General features: G+C 46.1%; 1 protein-coding gene and 1 long non-coding RNA gene across 3 annotated transcripts; one reads left to right on the top strand and one right to left on the bottom strand.

Annotated features, from left to right (window-relative positions):
- SOD1 (superoxide dismutase 1) lies at positions 1-8,293 on the bottom strand. 2 transcript variants are annotated; one of them, XM_039526620.1, is made up of 5 exons: positions 8,134-8,293; positions 5,397-5,490; positions 4,812-4,881; positions 2,268-2,385; positions 1-325 (listed from the first exon to the last, which is right to left on the bottom strand). In XM_039526620.1, the coding sequence occupies exons 1-5, from the start codon at positions 8,206-8,208 to the stop codon at positions 215-217; spliced, it is 468 nt and encodes a 155-aa protein (XP_039382554.1). In that variant the 5' UTR covers positions 8,209-8,293; the 3' UTR covers positions 1-214. The 2 variants fall into 2 exon arrangements, with proteins under 2 accessions (XP_039382554.1, XP_039382560.1); XM_039526626.1 differs by lacking the exon at positions 8,134-8,293 and adding an exon at positions 7,900-8,007.
- Positions 8,294-8,360: 67 nt separating this feature from the next.
- On the top strand, positions 8,361-12,516 carry LOC120398925. The gene is made up of 3 exons (XR_005594825.1): positions 8,361-8,788; positions 9,886-9,964; positions 12,477-12,516. It is a non-coding gene; the product is annotated as an uncharacterized LOC120398925 (long non-coding RNA).
- Positions 12,517-17,800: the final 5,284 nt, after the last annotated feature.

Raw genomic sequence — 17,800 nt, forward strand, 5'->3', positions numbered from 1 at the left:
TATATTTCCATCAACATTTTAATTGCAGTATACATTGTACAAAATTATGTAAATCTTTACACTATTTTAGCCAATACATGTATTGAAAGTAGCAGTACAATTAAAGAAAGCTTTTGCCAGAACAAGGCCAAAACATTGATGTTTTCAGTGAAGTGTACATGGCTATATAGCCTACTTCTTATTTCCACTTTAAGTGCTTTTAGGTAGTCAATATTTAGATCTTAGCTATTCCAATAACACCACAAGCCAGACGACCACCAGCATTGCCAGTTTTTAAACTCTCGTCATTTGCTCCTTTACCCAAGTCATCTTCTTTCTCATGGACCTAAAGAAAAAGTGGTGTTAATATCTTGCCATTTAAATGGATTAAAATTAACATTTCAACCTTTAGCCATGCAACTTAAGTGGTAGTGTGTCCCTCTGAATTCTAGTTCATATCACCTAGGCAAGCTAAGTTGGTCATCTAGTTTAATATATTAAGTGAGAGGAAAGATACTTCTACTTCCCTCATGTTGCTGGAAACAGTGTCTTAGATGTTACACTTCTAGATAAGAGTTTAAGAGTGAGCAAGGTTCAAATAATTCTGTGCTGAATATTAAAGTGCACCTGACTGCTCATAAGTACTCAGCATGAGTGTCAATATTTCCTTAAGTCTAGATTGGCCACAAGAGTAACCTCCAGGTATTATTTGCAAGCTGAAGTTAAAATCCAAAATTTAGAAAAAAATTGCCTTAATATCTTGGCACCATTACCCAAAAGGGGAGTATTAAGCTATTTAAAATTTAAGTTCATCCCTGCAATAGGGACCCAAGCCAACAGGAAGATTTCAATAGCCAGTAGTAGGTTAAAGCATTCATAGCTAGTGCCTATGCTGTAAACCTAATGGATGGCACAAGTCATTTCTCTGCTTGGTCAAACACTGATGCAGGTGAATACAACAGTGGTGATTTTACAGTGCATTCACAATCCAGTGATGCAACTGCTTCACACCAGTTACCTTGCACAGTATACCTCCTGAATGAGAGCTCTGCATTAAGTTATAGTAGTCTACAATGGGTATTCAGTCACTCTGGATCTCTAACTTAATTAATGCTGTAACACAGGTTAGCAGCTTCACTATTAAGTCACTCTTTAGACCCTGGTTGCTAGAGTGCCTCTTGTCAAATCCTTCACTGAATCAGATTACCTGCACTCAAACCAGTTACCTGAAAGCCACACCTAAAATACTAGAGGAAGCAATACAGAGACAGATCCACAGTTTCCTCTAGCCAACTTTTTTTAGTATCTCACCTATTGAATGAGACTTGGCAGGAGAGAGTTGGAAAGAAGCAAAAATTGTTAAGTGAAGTGAGTGAGCTTCAGAATCTAGCCTGCCAGAAGCCAGCCAGGAAGACACCACTTGCAGAAATCAAGTAGTTGGAGTAGTCTGTATGACTAGTGACAACACCAATTCATCATGAAATCCTATAGGTGACATCAGAACTCATCAGGGAAGGACTACACATGGAGCTCTTGAGCTCCAACATGTTCAGCATCTTCCCACCTCTTCCTTTAAGGTGGATCAAGATTTTTCTAGTCCTTTTAAGTGCAAGTAGGTTTTAACCTTCCACCTTGAAACTGGTATCTTCTCCCCTCACACATAAGCCTTTATTATGCAACTCATACATCAAGTTTGCCATGTCTCATTTTAAATGAGGCTTCAAGTTTTGGAGCTATAGTTCATGCAAGAGAACTACTGCACATGTTTCAAAGTAAAAAATGCAGGTCAGCTTAAAAGTTTGAGGCTGAAAAGTCATCCTTCAGCATGACATACGCAGCCATAGCTGTATGTTATTAGCAGGTGCGTTCACACAAATTCTGCAAAGCTTCAGGTAACTTCATTAAACAAAAATACAAATAACCTGCAGTCATGATACTGTCCCTGTTTTTAGGGCACCACAGATTCTTGATGGCAAAAGCAGAATTGTTGTAGTAGTAATCTAAAGAACAGATTCTGAAACCCCAGAAAGTAGTTAGAATTGAAGAATTAGTTTAAGATATCCAGAAATGCTAGTGTTGACGTTTAGCTCATCCTTAGACACCTAATTTAGATTAACAGTGCTGTTCAGTTAATACTACAGGGTCTATTTACAAATAGTCACTGACTCAGCTTATTTGGTTCAGATTTTTCAGTCAAAGAATGGTAGCTTCTGTAATACATGTGCACTGTACCAGATTTCAGTCTCACAACAAGACTTTAGTACAGATACTAGTCAGCTGATACTTACCACCATGGTGCGTCCAATAACAGAAAGCGGTCCCGTAAGAGAAATTAAACGATCTTTAATTGACACTTCTGCCACACCTTCTTTATTGGCAATCACATTGCCAAGATCTCCAACATGCCTAGAATGCACAGAAATAGGAGTCATTTGAGTCTTGAGACATTAAGTCTGAATTATTCACTAGTAGAAAAGGTATTAGTTTTTCCATGTAGTGACTGACATTGTGTTAGATTTCTGGTTTCTTGTTTAATACAAAAGTTGAATTGTCATTTGTACCAGGTTTTGAACTGAAGTAGTGAGTAAAGCATGCCACCTAACCCCAACTTAAAGTCCTCACACTATTTAAAAGAATCAGATATTTAAGGATAAGGGAAATCTGCCAACACATTGGCAAGGAAACTGTTCAGTTTAACTTCAGTCCCAGACAGAGCTCTGGAAACCACAAAGCATAGCTAGTGTTTTGAACACGCAGATGTTGAAACAAACATGTCTTAAAGACAGATGGCAGTCCAGCCTACAAAAAAAATCTTTGCAAAATGCATCAAAACTCACTAGCTGGTAAAGTTGATCTGTCCACACTTACCATACTAGTATTTTCAAACTTATCAAAAAGTTATTCATCTCAAGTAGGCAGAACTCTAAACTGGCTTACTCTGACACTAGAAATGTCTACTTGTGCCCTTGTCAGTCTGCCACACTTAAAGCTTTTGAGGCAATACCACAATACTTGTGGTCAGCTATTTGAATCAAAGCAAGCTGCCAGCTGAGAGGAAAAATAGGTACCATGATCTGGAATATTAAAAGTGACTTTCTATTCTTATGAGAAGAAACCTTATCTGGCATTTTACAGGGCTCTGGCCTACTGTGGAACATTCTCCGTAGCATGTATTTCCCCATCATCTGATTCTCATGAATTAGGACATGCATCCATAAGCAGCAGAGGGGAGGGAGAGAAGAGGAACAGGTTAGATTTGTTTTTGTTCTTTAACATCCAGGATTTTCCAGAAGAATTAGGATTTCCAGAGAAAAGATGCGGAATACCCTTTGTGTATAATTTAAATTAGTAATGTACATAAATTCACCATGTCCAAATATCAATTTGAGATTGTTAGTGTTTGGCTGTATTTTGCTTGTACTAGCATCATTGCCTGTACTATTTCTTTTCTGACATCTGTATTTTATGAATTGCAAAATAAACTATAGGCAAGACACTAAGACTCTGTGCTTGCTCTAGTTACCCAGGAATTTGAAAATCCAGAAGTCCATCTTGAGTTGTAATTTGGAGACAGATGAATCATTCTGACGAGTAATCAGAATACCAGACTAGACTAACAGCAGCCAATACCAGAAGCTTTTAAAGAGGCTGCTTTGGTCAATAGTTATCCCCACCCACCTCCCTCCATACTTTTTGCTGAATCCTCTAGAGTTCTAGAGGAGGCATAGTAATTTTAAAGGAAAATTGCTATGCTAGTTCCCCCCCCCCCACCAAAAAACATCCAGAAGGTTTTTAAATGGTCCTTAACTTGATACCAAAGGAATTTAAAAAAAAAATGAAGGCTCAAGTCTAATTTTCCAGGCTCCTATTTTGGAACCTTTTCCAAAGATGCTTACAAAACTGACTGCGTAAGCAAAGAAGTTTATGCAGGGCCACTATAGCCAACACCTAAATGCTGAAGTTAATCACACCCATTTCTGCTGAACTATGGCAGAAATTTTAAAGGGTTGGTAAAAGCTCTCCTCTAATGCAGAAGTGGAGTCAAATGAAGGAAATAGCTTGGCTAGTCTGACAATTACAGCCATTCTTATGGTGTGGCTGACTTTGCTAGAAGTTGATTTGGGACACTCCTAGAAGTTGTTTAAACATTTGGAATGAGTAACCACATTTACTATAAACCCTAAATGAAGTATTTGCTCAATATGATTAACTGCACAAAAAGTCCACAAATTTGGTTCCATTATATACAATAAAGATTAAATTAGATGCTTACAACTCCTGCTACAGTGCTGTAGTCTAGTCACACTTGTGAATGTTAACACTAGCCTAACTCCTTCACTTTTTTGGCTTCACTCACCACCATTAGAAACAGATCTAGATGCAATTTGGTTCTGAACCCCACAGTGCCAGTTCTGATTACAGAGTGGTCTTCAAGTACCAGATGCTCTGTCATTTGTCAATTATTCTCAAGGGCATTATACAGGACAGCACAATTGGGCCTCTGGAATTTCTAAGGAACAAAATCTGGCTCAACTTGGTAGCATTTAGGTACGCAGAGCTATCAAGCCTCTGCACTGATCCTTAACTTCTGTTTTATAGAAGCTGGGAGATGCCCCCTGCCCCTAGTACAGGCACTGTGGGGAGGTGGAGCCAGATATTGCAGTTTTGAATCTCCAATGGACTGCAGTGGCTGAAGACTGAGGAAGACCAATGGCACTGGGTGAACTTTACACTAGTTTCAGGGGGACAGTTGGTGATGGAGCAACTGGTGTTAAGACAGCTTATGTCTAGTAGAGATCCATAGAATGCAAGAAGTTAATACTGATGCTCACCTCTCTTCATCCTGTGGTCCACCATGGTTTTTGCCATTAGGATTGAAGTGAGCACCTGCACTGGTACATCCTGTAACAAGTTACAGTCTTCATTACAAAGTTATGCATCAGAAAGATTACTCAGTTCTGCAGTAAATTTCCCCAGCAAGATGCCTTATACAAGTTTAATAAAACTCACTAACCATTTCCTGTAATATGTGACACTTTCCACTCAAAGATGGTGGAATGACTATTGCCCTGAACACCCACTAGAGTTTATTCACAAGAGATGCTTCTTTGAGAACTTCCAGAGTAAAGTTACTGTGTTAGAATACTGGTAGCTCAGATCCAGTGATCATTTACCATCCAGTTTCTTGAAGTGAGATACTGCTAGTTGCTGATAGCAGTGACAGACCTTCATTTTATATTTTTCCTTTCAGTACACAAACTGAATTTACACAAGAGTTTGATTCCAGTATGAGTATCACCACAGTAGTTTTATAGGACCACAAGACATGATATTAAGGACAATCACATCAAGTGCCATAAACTTAAGTGTCAGAATGCAGTTTAGCTATAGCAAGAGAGCCTAGACAAGAACCCTACCATTTGTGTTGTCTCCAAATTCATGGACATGGAAGCCATGTTTTCCTTCAGTCAAACCTGTAATCCTTCCTGAGAGCGTTACTGGTCCATTATCCTTCAAATGGAAAAAGAAAGTTATTTCTCTGTTACTCTAACACAACAAATAGTCGGACTTCTAGAGTTTTAAGGCAGCAGATAAAGCTGTAACTGAGGCTTGCTTATCAACGGAGAGAATACACCTTGCAGTCCCATAGTTTGTACAGCACTTTGTAGTTGTTCACAACTACTGCGTCAGTTCACAACTGACATCATGAAATATAGTCAGTCTATCCAGCAATACAGGTGCTAAGACTTATTGATTCAAGCCTCAAATGAAGATAAAAGGCAGTCTTTTGACCTGACCACTTACATAACATAGAATAATTGATTTCTATATTATAATCCCACAGCACAATCGCTGTTCAAGAAAGTTATCTTGTTGGCATCCATATTTTAAGACCTGTCAAAAGAGCTATTTGCCTTTTCAAGGGAGTGTATACACTTTACCTTATTTTCATGCTTTAAGGTGTTCTTTTAAATGCTGCAGTATAAATAGTGATTTTCCTTTTTATATGTTTAGCCTGGAAGTAATCTTAATTAGCTTCAGTTTATTCTGGAAATTTATGTAAAGGATATTGTAACCTGTGGATCATCTCTTCTGTTTTCAGCCCTCTTAGATAGAGAGTTCAGTAATTTCTATCTGCAGGAAAATTGAGGCTCCTGCAGGGCTACTTTTGATCATTATGATTGAAGTCAAGAGTTTAAGCAGTATGCTGTCCAAGAAAAGCAGTATTCAGTACCATGGAAAACTTAACTGCTTTAAACCTGCACAACAGTTAAAAAAAAGTATGAGCCTGGGAGTTTAAAAATCACTACTTTGTTCAGTCCATGATTTTTAGTGTCTAGCAGAGACACCAGATAAGCACCCCACCCCCTTTTGTCCTATGACTGCACAGGCATTAACAGGCCACTACCTTGAATGATCCCTTACAATATGAGCTCACTATTTATGCTAATCAATCCATTCCACCTTGCATTTTGCTGTCACTCTTCCCAGACCCACAGAAGAGCTGTGTGGCTCAAAAACTTGTCTCTTACCAACTGCTGTTGGGCCAATGAAAGCTATTACTCCACCCACCTTGTCTCTTTAGTTTAATATATCAGTTATGAAACTACATTTCCATGCACTATTTTAAGTGGCCCTGTTTACCAGGAATCATTGCACATTACTATTTGAGTAACACTTATGGATACATGCCCTCTTCGAGTAAGGAGCATTAGCACACAAAAGTCTTGCCAAGTACTGGTTGCATGGAGAGGTGGGCAAGATGATCTCAGAGCAACACTGGCTCGGTGAGGTGGCATGGCTACTCTTCCCCTCATTTATATCGGTACCAACTGAAATCAATGGCATCGTGCCAGCGCAGATACAGTAGAGAGGGTGTCAGGGCCCAACTGCAGAGAACACTCAAAGCAAAGCTGTTCCCAGTTTTCCATACTATTGCATAGTTCAGCCCATAAGACACTTCATAGCCAGAGTGACTCTACAGCTGTGTCTACACTGTCACTTTCAGCGCTAAACCTATAGGCATTCAAGGGTGTGAAAAGACACTCCCCTGTCCCAAGCAACACATTTCAGTGCTGAAAAGCACCAGTATAGACAGCTCCCGGTGATAAAGCTACCACCTCTCATTTGGGGTGGGTTTTTTTTGGATAAAGTGTGTCTGCACTGCCCATGTCACAGTGCAGCCACGCAGTAACATGGGCAGTGTAGACATAGGCTAAATGGTCTACAACTGGTGTAACAACTAGTTAAGAAACCAGCCTTTCAGCAGGTTTAGTAACTTAAAACTTAAGTTCAACTGCTGATTTGTCACAAATATGGATGCAGACAAACTGAAGTGATTCAGTCAGGCCTACCAACATTGCCCCCTGTGCACTGGTGGCTTTGCAAAGTCTTCCAGAATGCACAGAGCCTACAGCAACCTAGATGTAGGCAAGTGCTACTGAGAACATGGGCAGAACTTGAACCTAGTTAGCAGAGCCAACGTAGACACACTGAAGCACTTGCGCTTCAGCCAGTTCAGTCACAAATGGTTCAATTCTCTTGTGCGACTCTGTCCCCGCTGATCCCAAGTGGCTGGAGACCGGCTCTTGAAAGCCCCTTCGAGCAGTAACATGGGTCGCTATGCAGGTGGATGTTCAGCAACCGGACTCAAGGAGCTTCCTTCCCTACGCCACAGGCGGCAGCAGCAGCAGCGGCGCTTATCAGAGGCGGCTTTCAAAGGCAGCTCCCTGAAGCCCTTAGAGGAGCGGGCCGAGCTCGCACTTTGGAACGAGCCTTCCGCGCCGCCGCTCGCAGCCCAGCCGCGGGGGGAGCCCACGCGTGTCGCCGGACCACGCACTTCTCTCTGTAGCCGCGGCTTCCGCGGGTGCCTGCCCGGCGGGGCGCGGTTACACGAGGCGGGACAGCGGCGTCACCCACCGCTTGTTCCGGCTCCCGGCGCATCCAGGCGCCCGAGCAACCCCGGCAGCCTCTTCCCCAGGCGGTTAAACCCGCGGCTCAGCCCCGGCCCCGCTCCACTCCCTGCAGCGCGGCTGGCCCCGCCAGCAGTGACTCAGCACTTCCTCCCCGCCGCCCCCGCGCGCTCCTCTCCCCCCACCCCGCCCCCCGGGGATTACGCCAGGCCGCGGACAACCCCCCGCCCTCGGGCCCGACCTGCTGCTCGAAGTTGATGACGCCCGTCACGGAGCTCTCTCCCTTCAGCACACACACGGCCTTCACCGTCACCATGATACCGCCGCCGCGCGCCAGACACCACGGATCAGCACCTCAACGCCTGAGTCCCCGCCGCAACCCCTGCCGCGCCTCTTATAACGGAGCCGCCGCCGCGTAGCCAATCACAACGCTCGCCTGCGCGGCTCTGCCCGCCTCCGGAGAGGCTCAACCAATCCAGACGACAGAATCCGCCGCCCGAACCCACCAATCGGGAGAGGGAGCAGTGTCGGCCTCCTCATTCCTAATCACTCTGCGCCCGCCTGTCCAGTGCAGGGATGTTGGGCATCATGACAGAGGGAGTGGAGGAGGCCAGTGTGGAGGCAGGGCTAACGCGGCATTACCTCTGCGTAGTCCAGCCTCAGGCCTGCGCCCAGGGAGATTAATGACTAGATCCTCTGTTACCTCAGCATGTGTCTGTCTTCCCTTCTGCCCTTTGGGAGGAGGCAGTTCTTTTTCTCCCCTAAGTTTGGCGGGGTGCAAGGCTGTGATCCTACAAAGTTACAAAGGGCTGGAACGTGTTGCACACAGCAAGCTGAGCTTTCTGAAGGGTCAGCAAAGAGCATGTCAGAGCCTCAGGGCATGTTACATAAAAAAGGTTACAAGCTTGATTACAGGGTCTTTTATAAAAATATTCCCTCATCACTACACTTCCATTCTTCCACCTCCTCAGCCTGTGGAGATGGGCTTAAATTGTAATTATCCCATTTAGATTAGGATAAAACAAGAACTCTGTTTACAGATGCTTTCACAATTTGAATGGCTAGGCTAGCTAGGCCTATTTATCCCTAGTTGGAGATGGATTTTATTATTGTTCTTAGCTGGGTACATTTCATCCTGCTTCTAGGCTCATCTACTTGCTAATAACCCAGCTGACACATATCTCCAGCTCTCATGGAACCTTTTGGTCCCATCACTTCACCTCAGCTACATACATACTCAGCTATCATACTCATGCTATTTTGAAAATCTCTTATCTCCTTAAAATTGTCAAAGAGAAATGGGACAGAGAGGATGTGATCCAGCCAATTTGGGAGGGAGGCAAACGAGCTTAAGTTTCCTTGAGTTTTGAAAAAAAGAAAGGCATTGTATTGGATGAGGGGTAGCAAGTAAGGCCTGAACATGACAGAGCACAGGGAAGACAGGGTCTGATCCTACGGTCCCATGTCAGCAAGCATTGAGGGTGAAAAGTGTGCACTCAATCTCATAGGAGACGTTGAAGAGCATAGACAGTAGTCTGGCGACATCCAGGCCGAAATTGTGAAATGTAGAGAAAGGGGTTTACAAACACCATCAGAAAGCAGAATGCAAGGGCACTTGCCACTGCACGGTAGCCTGGTGTGAACAGCACTGAAATGATCTGATTCTCCCTTGCCCTGCTCTTTCTGTAGTCATTTACACCAGGGTTCTCAACCTTTCCCTTTCTGAGGCCCCCCAACATGATATAAAAATTCCATGATCCACCTGTGCCACAACAACTGTTTTTCTCCATATCCAGTAGATTAAAAGCCAGGGCTGTCATTAAGGGGTAGCAAGCAGGGCAATGGCATGGGGCCCAATGCCACAGGTGGCCCTGCAAAGCTAAGTTGCTCAGGCTTTAACTTTAACCCTAAGCGGTGGGGCTTAGGCTTTGGTTTTCTGCCCTGGGTCCCAGCGAGTCTAACACTGGCCCCTCTTTCTGGTTTATTTTAACAGACCCTCTGAAACCTACTCGTGGCCCCACAGATGGCCTCGGACACCTGGTTGAGACCTGATTTACACCAATGCAACGCAGGTATACAATACACTGGGGCCAGGATTTTACCCATAGAATTCAATGGCATAACTGCCACTGACTAGAAGGGGGTGAGGATTTCATACTACCATTTTTCCAAGTATTTCTTGCCAGAAAGGTAGTAGATACTGACTGTTACCACTCTAATACTGAATTAATAATGTTTTATAATGAGCATACAGTCAAAGAACCATTATATTTAGCAACACAAACCATTGGAACTTGCCAGTCATTTTGGAGCTTGTTCAGTTGCTTGTCAAGTGCTTCTCTTACAGACTATGGCCTTGCCTTGCAGAACTCAGACACCTCATGGGCTTTTAATTTGACATTGGGGTACTGATTTAACAAAGGGGTCCTTTATCTCACACCCTCTTACACCTAGGTAAATACATGTGAACAAGAACAAATAAAAACCACAGAGTTTAAAACAGTCTGATTAAAAATGCCTTCCTCACTCAAGTGCTCAGCTTTCAGTCCTTTGTGTTTTGTAATGTCACAATTTCATGCTGCCATAAAATCTTCCAGGGTAGACAAGACCTGAATTTCTACTGTTAAAAACAAGCTGAACCCCTCGTTTCTGCTTCATTTTACAAACATTTCTACATCATGAGCCTAGAAGGCTTTTCTCTTTGAAGGCCACCTTTAAATGACTCTTTGACAGAGTGGGATATATCTTTATATAATTATGATTTGCATTGTGAGTTGAACACATTTAAGCTCGCCTGAGGGCAGCCTTGCATGCATTCCAGACAGTTTCCCTGCCCATGAAAGGCATTTACCAACTCACTGATAAGCCATCAATACCACAACCTAAGGCCAGTTACTCTGATTGTTTCCCAGCTGCTGGACCAGCCAGCCCCATGGAATAATGTTATTACTAAACAGGGGCCCACAGGTGAGGCAAAAGTGACAAAGGAGAAATGGGTGCTTCCCAGCTCTGCTGAAGCACATAGACCAGAGACAGAGGCTGTACATAAGAGCTGGGTTAGCTCTGTGCAGAGGGTCAGCCGTTGCCACATGTAAGAGAAACATGCAGGAGACAGGCCAGTCCTTGCTTACAAACAGCCCCCCAACCTGAAGCAAATACTCACCAGCAATTACACACCACACAACAGAAACACTAACCCAGGAACCAATCCCTGTAACAAACCATGTTGCCAACTCTGTCCGCATATCTATTCAAGGGACACCATTATAGGACCTAACCACATCAGCCACAGCATCAGGGGCTCATTCACCTGCACATTCTACTAATGTGATATATGCCATCATGTGCCAGCAATGCCCCTCTGCAATGTACATTGGCCAAACCAGGCAGTCTCTATGCAAAACAATAAATGGACACAAATCAGACGTCAAGAATTGTAACATTCAAAAACCAGTAGGAGAGCACTTCAATCTCCCTGGACACTCAATAACAGGCTTAAAAGTGCCAGTATTTAGCCTTAGATGGAGTTTACCACCCGCTTTGGGCTGCATTCGCAAGTAACCCGACTCCAAGAAGACCCGGTCCTGGCACGCCGGGGCCGCTACCGGCCTCACACCGTCCATGGGCTGTGCCTCGATCAGAGGACTTGGCCCCCAACTTGAACTCTTTCCCTTACGGTACTTGTTGACTATTGGTCTCGTGCCAGTATTTAGCCTTAGATGGAGTTTACCACCCGCTTACTTAAAAGTGGCCATTCTTCAACAAAAAAAACTTCAAAAACAGACTTCAACGAGAAACTGCAGAACAGGAATTAATTTGCAAACTTGACACCATCAAATTAGGCCTGAGTAAAGACTGGGAGTGGCTGGGTCACTGCAAAAAATAATTTTCCCTATGTTGATACTCACACTTTCTTGTCAACTGTTGGGAATGGCCACATCCACCATGATTGAATTGGCCTTGTTAGCACTGACCCCACCCTTGGTAAGGCAACTCCCATCTTTTCATGTGCTGTATATTTATACCTGCCTACTGTATTTTCCACTCCATGCATCTGATGAAGTGGGTTATAGCCCACGAAAGCTTATGCCCAAATAAATTTGTTAGTCTCTAAGGTGCCAGAAGGGCCTTAGAGGACTCCTCGTTGTTTATGCAGGAGAGAATGGGCAGAACAGACTCTGGCCAACCTGAAATGATGGCAAGATTGAGATCAGACCAGGAGAAGTCTATCTCAGCCTCAGGATTGTTGTTGTTTTCAAAAATTTATAAGACCATGTCTACACTACCAAGTTTTGTCGACAAAAGTAATGTCAACATCCAAAAGTCGACATAATAAAAATGGGAATCTCATGTTCGCGCTCGCTCCCTCTGTCGGCAGAGGATGTCCACAGTGGGGGCACCATCATCAACAGTGTGAGCAATGTATTGTGGGTACCTATCTCACAGTCTAGCTCGACACCTTCTGTCGCTAGGTGTTGTGAGAAGGCAGAGCACATCATGGCGCATCCTGGGACTGGGCTTAATGTGCCATGATGCATTGCTTTTTGTCTCAGTACTCCATAGGCTTCCGGCTTTCTTTTGCAGCATTTTTGCAATGGCCCTTCTTTGCTGTTGTTACCTCAAGGGGAATAAGGAAACGCTTCAAAGGAAAACTTTAGAAATGGTAAGGGAGAAAGAGGAAAGGAAAGCCCCTTTTCTCAGAAGATGCAAACTCGACTCCCTCCTGTATCTATCACCAGTGGATTTAGCCTCCCTCCTTGTGTGGTGTAAATAAAATAAAGAGGAGACAAGGTGATTTGGCACAAACAAAGGTAAGTGTATTCAGGGTAAAGGTACAGAAAACTGGGAGGAAAAGGGGAAAATGCAAACTTAATGAATACAATGAAACAGTGACTGGCTTTGGGAGCTTAAAGCTCAGGCCTATAAACCCTCCCTTGGAAATGGAAAACAGTAAATGATGCCCCAACACAGAAACCTTTTCCTACTGTTCAGGTGCAGTGGATACCACGTACAGGAGTGATGCCCAGGACCTTCCACTCTCTGGCAAGGAGGTCCTCTGGGATGATGGACACCAGGAATGCAGGATGGCAGGAATGGTGGTGACAGGCCTCCTTTTCCTCAATCTCACTGCGGGACCGATAGTATTCTTCACTCTTCAGCTCTGGAGCACTGTGAAGACCCCCGACCGTGTACGTGCTGTTGCTGGGGTGGACAGCCCTGCGCAGGCACTGAACAAGTCCTTATATCACTTTTGTGGCGGGAAAAGTTCTGAGGAGATGGAATGCTGAGGGCTGGTTTTGGTGGGGAAAACTGGTTTTGACTGGTTTGAGCCTGTGTCTCAATGATAAACAAGTCCACTCTTAGAGATGGAGTCCAAGGGTCAATAGCTCATATACTCCATATTGGATCTTATTTTAAAGCCAGTGATTTACTTAACATTACTTCATAAACACCTTATTAAACAACGAATTGAACATATTAAACAGTTTATACTTCTTACACCTAACACTGTGCACCCGGCATCTTTGTGAGAAGGGATGTATCCTGCACTACTCTTCTATACTCTGTTAACTGTCATGAAGACATCATGGAGGACAGTGCAGTTTATCGTGAAGTTCCTAACTGAAGAAGACTCGCAGGTGCCCGACATTCTGCATGATATGGATAGGAGCAACTTTAGATTGCTTTTGGCATTCACAGAACAGCTGCATAGGATAGACAAGGGGTCGGCAACCTATGGCACACGTGCCAAAGACGATTTTTAATGGCATGCTGCTGCCTGCCAGAGTCCCGAGGACACGCAGGCAGTGAGGGGCAGAGCCCGCGCCCCCCCGAGAGAGGAGCCGCCTCAGCGGTCTACCCCTGGGCTCCCGTTTCCCCTCACCTGGCAAGGAGCCCTGCCCAGGGGCGCGGAGGGGCCTGCTCACCTGGGCCGCCTTGGTATAGCTGGCCATGGCGGATTGGCAGCACGCCTGGGGAGCAGGTTCACTGCCGGACCAGGTCCCGACTCCCGGCGGCAGGAAGTGGAAGCGGAAGTGGGGGCGGTGGAGGCGGGAGAGGCCGGCGGCAGCAGCAGCGCTGGCTGCTGAGCGTCCCCAGGATCGCCCAGCCACAGCCATGGATCGATACCTGCTGTTCATGAGCTGGGAGGAGCGGAGAGCCCGGCAGCGCTGAGCACGTAGCAGGTGTGGGCAAGTGAGAATCGGTGGTGGCCAAAGAGCCCTGGGGCAAGGAACTTGCATACCGCGGGGTCATGCGCCACCCGGAGCGGCTCCTCCAGACACAGCCAGAGGGGACTCTCTCGCCGGGGGGCGCTAGTTGCACTTGTGTGGTGCGCCGCGGGGCCCCAAGTGGGTGAGCCGGTTGGGAGCCGCAGGAGTGGGGGAGCCCTCTGCCCTTACCCCCCCTCACACACACCCAGCCCCCTGCCCTGACCCCCCCACACACCCTCAGCCCTCTGCCCTGACCCCCCACACACACACCCAGCCCTCTGCCCGCAGCCCCGCACACACACACACCCACGACCCCAGCCCTGACTCTTGCACCCCCCCATATACACAACCCCCCACATCCCATGCACCCCCCACATCCTGACTCTTGCACCCCCCACATCCCCATCCCCTCCCTGAGCACCAAATGGGAGCTCCTGCACCACCACCACACACATTCCCACCTGCACTCCTCGCATCAAATGGGAGCTGGTACTGGCACACCCAAACCTTCTGCCCCAACCCTGAGTCTCCTCCCTCTTTCTAGCTCCTGGCCAGACCCTTCACCCCCAGCCCTGTGCTCAGTGCACTCCCACCCTCAGCTCAGTTTAGAGAGAGGAAGAGAATGGGCCAGAACCAGGGAGAAGGTAGGTACCCACTGTATGTGGGCAGAGCCGGGACCCCAGACCGGCAGCGGGCTTAGTGGGTCTGGCAGCCGGGATCCCAGTTGGCAGGAGCTGGCAGATGGAACCCTGGAGCGGCAGTGGGCTGAGCAGCTCAGCCCGCTGCCGGTCTGGGGTTCTGGCTGCTGGACCCTTGTCAGCCATTGTCCCGGCCGCAGGCCCCGCTCAGCTCGCTGCCAGCCTCGGTGAACAGAACCCCAGACCAACAGTGGGCTGAGTGGACCGGCAGCATAAGATCAACATTTTAATTTAATTTTAAATGAAGCTTCTTAAACATTTTGAAAATCTTGTTTATTTTACAATACAACAATAGTATAGTTATATAATACATAGACTAATAGAGAGAGACCTTCTAAAAAACATTAAAATGTATTACTGGCACACGAAACCTTAAATTAAAGTGAATAAATAAAGACTCAGCACACCACTTCTGAAAGGTTGCCCACCCCTAGGATAGACCATCACTTTTGGGCTCGGGAAGCAAGCACTGAATGGTGGGATCATATCATCATGCAGGTGAGGGATGACAAGCAGTGGCTAAAGAAATTTCAGATGCGGAAAGCCACCTTCCTGGAACTGTGTGCGGAGCTTGCCCCACCACTGTAGTGCAAGGACACCATAATGAAAGCTGCCTTATCAGTAGAAAAGCATGTGGCAGTAGTTATGTGGAAGTTGGCGACTCCAGACTGCTACTGTTCAGTCGCAAATCAATTTGGAATAGGGAAGTTGACCGATGGGGCTGTGTTAATGCAAGCGTGCAGGGCAATAAATCACATCCTGCTACGAAGGACCATGACTCTGGGAAATGTGCATGAAACAGTAGACAGTTTTGCAGAAATGGGTTTCCCTAACTGTGGAGGGGCAATAGATGGCACACATATTCCAATTTTGGCACCAGATGGAGCACCTTGCAACTGAGTACATCAATAGGAAGGGGTACTTCTCCATGGTGTTGCAGGCACTTGTGGATTACCATAGGCGTTTCACTGACATCAACGCCAGGTGGTCCGGGAAGGTACATGTTGCACTCATCTTCAGGAACACCAGCCTGCACAGAAAGCTACAATCGGGGACTTTCTTTCCAAACCAGAAGATTACAGTGGGGAATGTTGAAATGCCCATAGTGATCCTGGGAGACCCAGCGTAACCCTGGCAGCCGTGGCTCATGAAACCTTACACGGGACACCTGCACAGCAGTAAGGAGCAGTTCAACAAGAGGCTGAGTAGGTGCCGGATGACAGTTAAATGTGGCTTTAGCAGATTAAAGGCTCACTGGTGATGTCTTTATGGCAGGTTAGACCTTAATGAAGATAATGTTCCCATGGTCATAGCTGCGTGCTGTATGTTGCATAATTTCTGTGAAGCTAAAGGTGAAAGGTTTGCTTGGGGGTGGAGTGCTGAGGCAGACCACTTGGCTGCTGATTTTGATCAGCCAGATACCTGGGCTATCAGAGGAGCCCAGAGGGGAGCAATTTGAATCAGGAAGGCTTTGAGGCAATACTTTGAAAATGAGAGCCGGTAATGCATATGTAACCCCTCTGCTAGGCTGAAATGATAGCAGCAAGGGCCAGGTTCAATACATAGGGGTCCCTTCCCCACCACGTAATGCAAACCAGCTCGAGCCCCCACCCAGTGACCTGGGAAAATCTTACACACACCCCTGGGCGCCTCAAGGAGGCAATACTTCCCCTCTCGCAAGCACAGACTCTTGGTGTAGCAGAAAAGGTTTAATCACATAAGATAAACAACAAGCATTAAATTTGGAAAATACCTCAACTAGAGTTCATAGGTCAAACCGTGAGCAAAGACCCACCCCAGCAAATTGGGCCGTGTCCTTCTCTCTGGGCCCTTGAGTCCAGCAACCCCCCCAAATCACCCACAGTCCCAAAAGTCCCACAATTCAAAAGTCTCTGTCCCGGGTCAGTGCAGCCCCAGAGTTCAAGAGTCTCTTTGCAGAGGTCCCTCTCCCCAGCCTAGGTAGAAAGGGGCACCTTACGTGGTTCGGGGCCAACTGCCCTGCCTCTTCGTGGGGTTCTGCTTCCACTAGTCGTCCCCGCAAACAGCTCAGCTCCGCTTGCTCTGTGGGCTGCTCCACTCTGCCAACTGCTCTGGTCCACCAGCTGTCCTGTGATCCGCTCCAGCCGTCCTCACGAGCTGCTCAGCTCCACTCACCCAGTGGCTGCACAAACTGCTCCACTCCGCTCTGCCAGTATTGCTTCAGGCTCCCCCACTCATTAGCACAGTGCTCTCAGCTCAGCAAGTCCAGCTCTTCAGTGATTTCAGCTCCACTCATTAGCACAGTGCTCTCAGCTCAGCAAGTCCAGCTCTTCAGTGATTTCAGCGCTTAGTGATTCCAGCTCATAGTAGGGGAGCCCCAGTACCAGTGAATTCAGCTCAGTAACCTGCATCTAGATTCTTAAGGGAATCAAAAATTAACTCTGACATTCCACAGTGGAGAGAGGCATAGGTGGAACTGGTGCTTCTGGCTCACAAGGAGCCTGCACCACCAAGTACAGATATCTATCCCCAGCCTCTCTCCTCTGACTGGGTTTTGGAACCCATGTCCCTTGTCTAGCAAGTGCTATTTAATTGATAATGAAACCCTCTATCATAAGACAGTTTTGTAGTTCCTCATTTACTTAATTGGGGTGACAACATTTTATTGCTCCTGCCCCAATAACAACGAAATTGGGGCTCCCACAGCTGTGAAAATAACCATCCCAGGCTGCTGTGCGGTATGCTAAGTGGGGGTGGGTGTGCCAATGCAAATAACTGAATTGCTAATACGAATACTTGAAACTTCTTTCTGCACTCCCCATAATCTACCACCAGAGGTCAGGGTAGAGCTCATCCCGACTCTGCTTACACATATCTCTGTGATTGGTGCTGCAATGTTACATTACATGTAGTTTTCGTAGGAAGCAATGGTGACATTTGGGGCCTTATATTCCAGTAAGCAAATGATTAAAATGCCTATGCGTGTATTGATAGTGCCTGCAATCTCAATTTGTAGAAA

This window comes from Mauremys reevesii, linkage group 1 (genome assembly GCF_016161935.1).
Source record: "Mauremys reevesii isolate NIE-2019 linkage group 1, ASM1616193v1, whole genome shotgun sequence".
NCBI lineage: Eukaryota > Metazoa > Chordata > Testudines > Geoemydidae > Mauremys > Mauremys reevesii.

Excerpts from the sequence above, each read along its gene's own strand:
- SOD1 (XM_039526620.1), bottom strand. The coding sequence starts at position 8,208 with ATGGTGACGGTGAAGGCCGTGTGTGTGCTGAAGGGAGAGAGCTCCGTG. Across the intron at positions 4,882-5,396 it reads ATTTGGAGACAACACAAATG|GATGTACCAGTGCAGGTGCT; the intron begins GTAGGGTTCTTG and ends AACTTGTTACAG. Across the intron at positions 2,386-4,811 it reads GGACCACAGGATGAAGAGAG|GCATGTTGGAGATCTTGGCA; the intron begins GTGAGCATCAGT and ends TGTGCATTCTAG.